We start from the raw sequence: 11,726 nt of genomic DNA on the forward strand, positions 1-11,726 counted from the left end.
CTCCGAGTTATGGGTAGGGGCCAAAGATGAGCCTTTATTTAATTGTAATACTATATAATGATTTTAATCCATGAAATATTATTGTTTAGTCGTAATATGATTTATGTTGTTGCCAAGTACATAACTCCTTTTAAAAATTCATGTAAATATCCGCTACAGTAGAGCTGAAAAAGATTAGCTGACAGTAAATTTCTTCACTCACTCTAAAACCTAGCAAGTTACCAACTGTACCCATGTATCTGACCACTGTCTGTACTATTGTTAAATTGGTGTAGTCTTTACAGAGATTGCTTTCAGTTTTAGTGAAGAAGATATACCAAGGTCTCTCTCTCTCTCTCTCTCTCTCTCTCTCTCTCTCTCTCTCTCTCTCTCTCTCTCTCTCCTGATGGTCAAGGTGTATTCCTTGTAGAATCCTTTAGTTGCATATCAATCATTTACCTTGCAGGTAGAAGCCTGATTCTCGCATATGCAGGTAGAAGCCTGATTCTCGCATACGCTCTTTTGACAAATGTTCAATTTTAGTGTGTGCATGTAGATCATTGACTTACTGTTAGAAAAAGTTTACATAATCTCTCATCAGCCAACAGATATGTTAATGCTGAGAATTTTTTTTTTGCATTTTCTTCTGTAGCATTAATGTAGCTGCCTTTAAACTTGTTAAAGTTATTGCAGAAACAAGGGAGTCTATTTTATACTGTATGAAACAACAGCTTAAAAATATCTGTTTGTGAAATACAATTATACAATGATCTGCGAGGTAGCAGGACTTCCATTTGTTAATGGCAGTTGATGCCAGTATATGCTATTGATAATGTAGTTTCGGGTAATAGCATTGACACTTCTACAGAAAAGAAGTTACCAGAACATGAATGTGATCCACATTGTGTGTAAACAATCAAGTCATTGTTACATATATTTTTTGCTACTTGTAATAACCAGGAACAGGCAGTAATTTCTAGAATGGTGAAGTATGAGAAAATTTGTAGAAGTTTTCTCAGAAACACCCACAACGCAATTCGTCAAGTTTATCTGAATGTACAGGAAACAAAATACCGTATGTATCTAAGAATATTAAATGTGACTTGTAATTCGTAGTTACCTTCTATCAGGATGGAGATCACCTACCTTAGCCAATTAGAATATGAATGTTTGCAAATAATTTGCCTGCAGTGAGCACATTTTCTTGTTAACACATTCTTTGTATTAAATTTCTTGAACTGCTATTTGTAATCACATAAAGGTGACTGTGGTATCAAGATAAAGCTACCCATTAATTACAGAGTAGAACTAGGGATGGTTTTGTAATAGTAGCACTAAACATGCTGCAAGGAAGCTGGCAAGAAATGTCTTGAGAACATCACAGGTAGTGTTTGCACCATACATGTGTGGCATGGAAGCTTCATTAAAAAGTTACAAATTAAATTTTGTAGAGTTTGTTTGTCTCCACAATTATTTCAGTTTGTTTTTATTTTTCATTCTAACACGTTCATAAAAAGTTTTTCACCTCGAATACATCTCAGAACAGGCGTCGATTTAAATTCGAGGTGAGCGAGGAATGAAAGAACAACTCGTATGTAATTAAAAAATAACTGTGAATCTGTGAAATCAGAATATACTGCTCGGTTATATTCAATACTAATTTGCTCCAACCCATTCACTACTGATTTACTCCAACCCAAGCATGCTTATACCCTTCTTGTGCACGCTGTTCACAAGACGGTCAAGATGTCGCTGCTCAAGTTTTTCCCACTCTTCAAAAGTGGCTCTCCTGATGTCATCTAGATTGTGTGAAGTGTTCATGTGATGACACACCCCAAGTATCAACAGGTTCCGAGCATGCCCTGCCAGGTTCTTGTCAGCAAAAACCACAGGCCATTCCATTTTTTTTAATTCGTGACTTTTTGTAGGAAGGTGTTCGTGAGGTAGTTGCGGTATGTTCGCGCATTATCATTTCGAAAGACCGACATGTTGTAGAAATGTCAGTTCCGAGGTTAGTCAATATGTTTGAAGATCACGTCCCCGAAGCTATGCGACTGCATATCTGATTCGTACATTATTATTTGGCCACCGTGTATGATGATCGAGCATCGGACAATTATTCCTGCTCTCACTGATGAAGAGAAGTTGACACCATTGTTCCTAGTTCCATCCCAGGTGTTCGCTCATCCACCTACTGTGCAAAAGGTAAGGGGAAGGAGTTATTATTACTGTTGCTCATAATGTATGCCTAGAGGTTGTATTGATCACATGGGGATTACTGCATACTGTCCGAGTATACAAAGGCCTCCCAGTTGCCTCCAATCAGATATTACTCATTTGTGTTGCATCCCGTACAGGATATACTTGGAAGGAGAGACAGCGTTGGTCGTATTTTATTGTTTTATTAACCGCAAAATCGTTTTTCGGTCACTTAGTGACCATCCTCAGTGCTGTAATATACAATTTACATTGGTTGGCACTGCTGTCAATAAGTCTGGTCATGGTGCACAGGACACTCCATGGAGTCACCAATCAATTCCCTACAGGGTACCTATGAATCTTAATTTGTGGATAGTGTCCAATGTGTTTTTGACTATGGATGTCCACTGAAACATAGATCTTCAGTTTTATGTCTCACAAAAGCAGGTGAATGTTCGAATGACACTGCTGTGCTGAATTCCGATTTGGTGGTCAGCTTCCGGTGCCGACATTGTGCACACTGTTTGTGCTTGAAGTCACTCTTTGAGGCATGTTGACAGGATCAACTGTGTACTCGAACCACATTGTCCCATTCACAATCGTGTAGCACCTTGGATATTTAAACTCCCTCACACAGGTGACTGTAAGTAGTGATTTCTTGTGGTCAAAAGAAAAAGAAACATTTATCGTGTATGCTGTATGGCAATCTGAATAAATTGTATGAAATGCATACTGTTGTAATAAGACCCACCATAGATGCTTTTTTTGCATTTTATTTTCCGACAAGAAGATATTTAATACAGCAGCACTCGTGGATCTTATTACAACAGTATGCATTTCATGAAAGAGGATTCTGATTATAAAAATGCAAACTATGCAAGTCATAGTGGAGGTGCAAAATCTGTTTTGAGAATTTTTTAATGGGAGATGTGAACGAGGCATCGTGTATATTAAAGGACAAATTGAGTGTACATTCTTCTCTACTCTTAGGTATAAGTTCTTCAGAATAACATAGTACATTTATTCTTGGCATTTAAATCTTTTTCGTATCTAAAATGCACTCCTTTTCGTCCTTGCAAAGAATTGTGACTTTTTGTCAGACATATCTGATCCAGATACTGAGTATTCTGTTATTTTGAAAAACAAAATTAAAACAAAGAACTGAATGATCTGCAAGCACACAAAAAAGTGGAGCTGATGCTTAAATATGTGCCGGAGCACATGTGCACTATGCACATGCGCGTATGTGCTCGCTCTTAAACACACACACACACACACACACACACACACACAGACAGACAGACACAGAGAGAGAGAGAGAGAGAGAGAGAGAGAGAGAGTTTCTTTTTAATGGCACTGCATGACTGTTTAATGTTTGAAGTTCATTGTACGAGGAATGGTCAGTGATAGATTTGAGAATTTGTATTGTAAGTCGTGGGGATGGAGGAACAGCATGGGCAAGAAAGTATTTGTAGAATAGCATATAAGACAGTATGGACAGAACAACTTTTCTGAGCTGATATTTTAATTTGTATGTGTTTAGCTGTCAGTTGTTGTTAAAAAATGGTCCCTTTTTTTCCTCTGCCAAGGAAGCATGTTGGGATGGTGCTGTCCACCAATGTCCCATCCTGTTGCATGCCATTATCTCATTTTCTGACAGATGCATCATGCGTCAGTGGGAGACTGAATGGTTGCAGGTGTCAGACAACAAACTGCAGTCACTCAAACCAACCACAAAAGCTTGGTGGACTTTGTGTCAGCCTCGCCGCAGGAAGGAGGGTTTGCTTATCAGACTGCGCATCGGGCATAGCACTTTCACACATAGCTTCCTCCTCCGGAGGGAGGATCCATGTTTCTGTGAAGTTTGTGGCGTGCTGCTTTCAGTTCAGCATATTGTGGCTATGTGTGTCCTGTATACTGGTAATAGGGCAGCCCTTGGTCTTGCTGGAGATCTGCCCACCATCCTCACAGATATTGATACCAGTGTTAACAGAGTGGTGAAATTTTGTGAACTATCAGGCCTCATCCCTAAACTAGTGGGGAAGGGCGGCAGACTTTATTACGTTATAAACTGCTCTGCCTGTGGGGACAGCCTTCGTCCCCACCCATGAGATTTCCTGTTGATTTTTCATCAGGGCGCTGATGACCATGATGTCGAGCGCCCCCTCAACCCGACTCATCATCATCATTTTTTCCTTTTGCATATGTGTAAAAGTTGAATAGATTATTGTAGCAGATGTTATAGGTTGTTCTCTACCTACTATGGCCAGATACAGTCTTAGGGATTAGAAATTAAACTATGGGTACATTGTGGTACCATCTAAATGTCAAAAGAAATAGGCACAGGATTATATGAAAATTGAATGTATGCTATATTTTGTATTCAAATCAAATAATGGAAAGAGTAATGATAAGAATCCACTGCATACCAGGGTTATTGAGCAGTTGGCAAGTACATAAACAAGTTTGAAACTGTTGCTTCTCTCCCCCCCCCCCCACTCACTCCCCCTCCCTTCCCCGCCATGTGTGTGCGCGTGCGTGCATGTGTAAAATAAAACATATATTTCTGTTAAGTCGGGGGAAGGAAATTGTGTAAAATCTTGGCAACAGTTTCAGTTGTGTTTATGTCATTGTCAGCCACGCTGTCCTGAACTGTGTGGAGAGTGGTTACCTTTATTTTTATGTATTCTTCCCAGGACTTTTTTGCGTTTAAGTCATATCATCAATATATTATTGAGTAAAGGCATGTAGCTTACAGCTAGTGTCACTCTTATTATCATTTGTCTGTCACACTGTGCAGTGCAGAAATCGTCTTTAGTATCATGCACTGATACAAAAGTAATTGTTTTATATTTTATTTCTTTCCATTGTCTTTATTTCAGCTGCTGAAGATGAAATATCCTTTGATCCAGATGACATCATTACAGGAATAGAAATGGTCAGTACTTCGTATCCTTAACTAAAGTTTTATCTTGTGTACATTATTCAGTTTTAAATAATGGTCATTCTTTTCTCCATTGCAGATAGATGAAGGTTGGTGGAGAGGGTATTGTAGGGGACAGTATGGCTTGTTCCCTGCTAACTATGTCCAGTTGCAGTCATAGTGATGTGGGGCTATAGTTCCATTGTGATCCCATCAGAAATTATATTGTACAGACTTTTATGAGAATGTGTTGACATCTTCATTCACACTGGGTATTGGATTTTATGCATACAGAATAGAGGTATCTTGATTTTTTTAACTTGTTGTAGTATACATTTGTTCAGTATTTTAAACCCTTTACATTCTAAATTGCTAAGTAAAAGAGCAAATAAGTTTCAAGAAAACATATATTTATTTATTTATTATTTCTGATGTGTGTAAACTAGATACACCGTAATTTTTTACAGTATATCATTTGTTATCAATTCCGAATGATTTTACTAAGATTTTACACCTTTCATTTTTCACAGTTTTATTTTTTATTTTAAAGATTTATAATGAAAGAATGAATGAATGAATGAATGTGAACAAATAAGTATTACACTAAGAAGACTGTTTATATAACAACGGTTTATCATCTTGAATTTTAAAAAAAAATTTGCTTGCTATATTCACTTCAAGGTGGTCACCTTTAAAATGTAAAATAATATGAAACCAGCCTGAGAAATTCAGTGAAGTTTTATTTGTATCAGGACCTTCAACCTATACATAGTTTGATAAAAAAAGATATGGAATTTTTATTTTCACCAAAAACCCGAGTTTCGCAAAAAGTGGCATAGAACTTCCTGGCACTTAGTGACTGTACAATCAACTCAAAGTGCTCTACACCATTGAGATTGAAGAACAGAGTGTGCACAACCTTCAAATCCAGTTGAATTTGATGAGTTTCATCTTCATACACACACACACACATGTTTCATCACCAGTAATGATTCTTTTGAGCAGTTCTGGATCATGATGAACTTCATTCATCATCTCCTAAACAGTGTTCAATTGGAATTGCTTTTTGTCAGAAGTGACGAGCTGCTGAGTAAATTTTGCTATCATACATTTCATGCCTGATACCTGCAAAAACATTTTGCTTTATGTTAGCCAAATAATTTGCAAACTTTGTCATCAATAATAATTTTCTTTCTTTTTACATTGTTTTTTTGTTGTCGTCAGTGTGTTCCTGGCCATTTATAAACATTTTTACTAATTGTTTTATTCATAGAAGTTCCAGCAAAAACAACATTCAACATTTCCAATGTGGTGGTGCAATTTATATCATTCTTAATGCAAAATGTAAGCAAATTCTTCATTCCATATGTTAAAAATCACCAAGTATACCAAAGCACACATATCCTTTTCAGTGGGTAGCAACAAGGTAAGCTTCAGTGTCATATTAAATCAGGGGCAAGTACACCACCAGAAAATGTCACCATTGAACGTGTACAATCCCACACTTTCTTAATCAAAGTTTATATACAAATGCTTAAAATTTCATTATAGTTGTGATTCTTATGATTTTAAAATCAGCAGAAATAAGTGTATTTTCTTTCTGCTTGCACCTCGAATAATAGTTTTTGCTTATCTCTGTTTTTAGAATGTATTGCTCATAACACAGAAAGTCTTATAAAACACTGATATGTTTACAAATGGTGGCTTTCTTGCAGTGAACATTTACAAATTTCAGTACATTTATGGTAACCATGTATATTTATGCAACACACTGATCTTCTTAGAGTTACTTGATAACTAATCATAGACATCCTATCCTACCTGAAGTGGAAGACAAACCTTACACTCTTCTGAATTGCTAACATACGCATGAATGATTTTCCAAAAGTACATTGAAGATACAATCATTATATATGTAAAATATGGCAAGTACTTAATTGAAAAGAAACTGATACTATCTGTGGTTTTGAGTTGAGTTTACCTGTATTATCAGTACTTTAGGAAATGAGTTAGAAGATTTTAAGCAATTGTAACTTCAGATTAAACTGTTCCAAAAGAAACAGTCATCGTTTCTTTTTAGAACATAATTGGTAAAAGCATTAAGAATGTTGTCTTACAGCCAAATAAGTTGGTATATTCAATTAGAGTAACTTGAAATGGCTATGTGCTACTTTGCACAATCATAAAGATGTTTTAATATTTTGAGTAAGTTGTTTACCATACATTGTCATATATAGTTATTGAGTACCTTCTGTAACACATTTTACTTGTGGTGGAGCATAAGATACATATGTTCAGAAACAGTACTTAGAGAAGCTATTCTGTGGTGTTTAGAGACAGATTAGTGAATTTATGCTAATCAAACAATGGAAAGTCCAGGTTGGAATATCAACAATATTATGAAAAGGATAGATTGTTACTCACCATAAATATGACATGCTGAGTTGCAGACAGGGATGATGATGACCGACTGCACCACAGCGTGTCACCTACAGTGAGTAGCAATTCTATCTTTTTCAAAATATTCTTAATAAATGATAATGAAAGATAAGACTGTTCATAATTGTAATGATATGCTTATATGGAAGTATACAAGTAAAGTTGCATAATTGAGTAGAAGAAATGTAAATTTTACACTGTATATTGTGTGGAAGGGGAGGCCATTAATAACGTGGAATTGAGAAACACAGCAAGAATTATTGCTTATGCTACTGCTGCTGTTATTGCTAATGGTAATAGTGGCAGTAGAGATTAAGCCTTTTTGTAATTATACAGATATTAATTTTCATGTTCTTTCATCTCAATGTTATGACTTCAATTGATTGATTATTTACTTAAGGAAAAAGGAAAAAAAACTTCTGCAGAGCATATCTTTCTTTTGATATTTCCACTCTCGAGTCATTATTTAACTCATTTATTGTGCTGCATTAAATATATTCACTTAAACACAGATACAATAATAACAGTGATTAGGATGAGCAAGATCATCGTAAATAAGGTTAAAACAACACGTGAGCGAGGGCAATGCGATCCTGTAATACGAAGCCTAGAATCGGTAATGAATTCTGAACATACACAGGTAAGAAAGAGGCAATCGGAGTCATGAAACAAACAGCCATAGTCAAAATCCAATAATTTCTGTTGGTCTCAGGTACAGTGTGCACAATTACAGTCATCTGATTGACACAAAGTGCAAACAAAGAAGTGACAGAGAGCAGCCATGTCAGCTGTTATATGCTAGCTGCAGGTCATCCCACTAATTTATATCTTTGTGTAAATCAGTGACTGACTGCAAGCTGCCATCCAGTATTCATGCCGAGGTTGTGAAACAGAATACATATGGAATAAAGCTCTTTAAATCACTCGGTATTCCTGAATATGAGCTTTGTGGAAAACAGTGTATGTGTGAATAAATGTAACTCTCTCAGCTTTGTGAGGCTGTGTAAGAAAGTGCTTACTTATGGAGGAACTCTGGCTTATTGATTGATTTACTAGCGTGAATGGCTTTATGGGGAAAATATCCTTCTGAAACACAACTTTTAAACTGTTTTGAAAAGTGTTTAATACAGGTCGTAGACTTTGTATGGGAAGTGGTAGTGATAGTAATGATATGACTATGTATAACATTTATTTGCTTGACAACCATATAAGTGTATTTTCCTATTATATAACTTTTCCATGTTGAGAACTCAGTAAACAAAAAGAAAATTTTTACTTTCTGTATCCTATTGTATACAGGTGGATCTTGCATATATTGGTCATGCTAGAGTTTTGAAACATACATAATACTAGCACTCACTGTGGATGTTTAAAATAGGAACAAGAAGATACACTACCATTCATATCATGTAACCAAAGTCTCATAAGTCTTCCAATGATTGGTATTTAATTGGAAGCCTGAAGAGTGGTAGAGTAAGAGAATTGGATCATTGTAAATGTGCCTCCCCCTGTCCCATCTTTGTGTATTTTCCATAATATAGTATATTTTCTTCAGGCATAGCGTGATTATCATTTTTTAAATCCGTGACACAACTGACATTGCTAGATGAAACATTTAACAGCCTTCAAACACACTGAAAATTAAAGAAGAAATAGATAACTGTCTATCAAGGGGGTTGCATGACTCCAGATGTATTATTTTCATTGGCCTGTAATCAAAGAGTTTGTAACATTCTTATGTAAATGGTTTTTGTAACATTTTGTTCTTGGTGCTGTTACTGTCTTTTTTATGTAGATGTCATTATTGCAAAAGCTTTGTTCCTCAAGATTGAAATTGTAAGCCTTACTAATAAATCCAAACTGTTCATTTTAGAGAAAGTTGTTTAGATTTCCCTAGTCTTTATAATGTCATTATTATTCATTTTAATGTATTTCTGTGATAAATATGTCGTTAAATATTGCCAAATTCTGTGCACCTGCACCTTATGCATTGAATTGTTATTGACAGTTTATTATAGAATTCTTGCATTCTTTCAAAGTAGTTTGAGGTGCCCACTTTTTTAACTCAATTTCCTCATAATTGTATGTTTCATGTAATGTGAGTACGTGTGTGATCTAATGCTTACCTGATATGTCATCTCCCTTGTATGTGTAGATGGTGAATACCTACACGTACAGATTTCAGGTGTTAATAGTCCTTCAGCAGTTTAGTTACTCAAATTTCAGTGCCAATGACATTTTCCCCAGAACTGCACAGCGTTTTGGCCAACATACTGATTAAATTTAATGTGTGTAGAATAAAAAAGTACAGAGTTGTGCTGTTTACTGAAACCAGTATCGCAAACTCCATCATCCATTTCACAAGTTTCATAATTCCAGCATTCTAAAGTTTATTTTTATGAAATTTTATTTATTTATTGTTAACTATTTTCATCACTTTCTAATAATTTTGTTTTGGGCAAATTTTTTATATCATAGATTGTAAAAGTTATTGTCTACCTGCAGTGAATTACCCTGAAAACTTTTAGGAACCAGCAATTATGTACGAAGAGAACAGAAACAACACTATATGTTAATAGTAGTGAGACATGGATTATTAGAGTGAAGTCTGTTTACTTTCAGACTTTCTGTTAATGTAAAATAACTGGAATATGTCTCAACACTGCAGAACCCATATGGTAGTTGTTAAGAGTTAACAACATAAATGCTGCTTATTCCAGTAAGTGTTTTCAAGCTCAATTACAAGTTTAAATATTTTCAGACTGAATATCTTTGTATAACAGTTGTTGGTACAATGCTGTGACATTTTTTGCTTTAATAGCATTGTTGGCCTTAAAACAATATTTGTAATCTAAACACGAATATAATAAAATTAATTTCATATATTTTATACATAAAATAATTGTGCTGGTTTTATTCATATATCACCTCTACTTATTATTCAGAATAGTTTCTTGGGTATCATACCCACCCATCCCAAAAAAGGGGCGAGGATAGTGTTTAAAATCTGTTGAACAGGGATAGTGTGTGTTTCTCTGCACTTCATCTGATGACTGGGCCATGAGCATTATGCATCAAAGCAGTGACTGTTGCTGGAATGTATAAGACCAGAGATTATTTCAAAAACAATAATATCTTCTGTGTTAATCTTTATTATTATACAAGCTAGTCAGAATTTATATAGATATAATTGATCCATTTAGTTATCTGTGAATATTGGACAACTGTAAACAAAGCACACTGGCCCAGAATTGGAAGGAAGTGCAGAATGATGAACTGAAGACAAGCTGAAACTTGTACATCTCAGAGATGATACATTTTGAACTTATTCAGGTGGCTATGTCTGTTTCCACTGTTAATGTTTTGATGATCTCAGAACTGTCCTTAATCACCAGACATTCTTTTGCATTGTACCAGAGCTTCCCAGACATGACCTTGCCTTAGGCAGCACAGTAAATCTCAGTACTTATTCAGTTTTCATACAGTTACATCTCAGTGTTGCTCAGTTTTGGAGCTTTGAAGTTTTGTTTGCCAATATACCAAGATGAGTACAGTGCTACTATCTCTCTATCTATCTATCTGTGCACGTGCATGCAGGTGTGTGTGTGTGGGGGGGGGGGGGGGGGGGGAGTTTGTGTGGAGCATGCTGTTTTAACTGAAGAATCAGTTATAATAAAAACAAAATTTTCAAGAAATAAGTAATGTCTTGAAATTTTGAAGAACTGCAATTTTTTTGCAGCCTTGATGTTTTTAGTTCCCTGACAAGATGGAAAATGAATATTGTTTGTAAGAAGTGTTTGGTTTGGTTATTTCATTGGTTACACAAAGAGGAATAAGGAACATTAGCAGCATTTGTCAAAGGCATTGTTATTTCAGAAAATTAAGGCACTTGCAAGGAAGCATATGAATGATGTGAAACTTATATGAAATTTAAAGGAAGTGGCAAGTAAATATTAAAAATACCAGGCATTCTCACAAGGGGTGTGTAAATAGGAGATTGTAGACAATCATCATTCATTATATACATTTTCCTGCCAATAGTAAATTATTGATGAAAGACCATTATGTGTCATATCTACCAAAGTGTCTCACAGACTTTCAATATTTAATCTCAGTCAATGTAGATTTTCATATAGTAAAAGGCAGCCAGTTTGTAATAGTATGATATTGTGACAAGCTGTACTGC

The 11,726-nt window shown here is 35.5% G+C and overlaps 1 protein-coding gene across 1 annotated transcript in view; it reads left to right on the forward strand.

The window, feature by feature from the left end:
* Positions 1-7,375, forward strand: part of LOC126297757 (src substrate cortactin) — a 136,059-nt gene extending 128,684 nt beyond the window's left edge. Inside the window, exons 11-12 of the mRNA XM_049988932.1 lie at positions 5,061-5,116; positions 5,202-7,375. Of these exons, the coding sequence (XP_049844889.1) occupies positions 5,061-5,116; positions 5,202-5,282 (137 nt within the window). The 3' untranslated portion in view covers positions 5,283-7,375. The remainder of the gene's footprint in view (positions 1-5,060; positions 5,117-5,201) is intronic.
* Positions 7,376-11,726: the final 4,351 nt, after the last annotated feature.

Source organism: Schistocerca gregaria, chromosome X, assembly GCF_023897955.1.
Source record: "Schistocerca gregaria isolate iqSchGreg1 chromosome X, iqSchGreg1.2, whole genome shotgun sequence".
Lineage (NCBI taxonomy): Eukaryota > Metazoa > Arthropoda > Insecta > Orthoptera > Acrididae > Schistocerca > Schistocerca gregaria.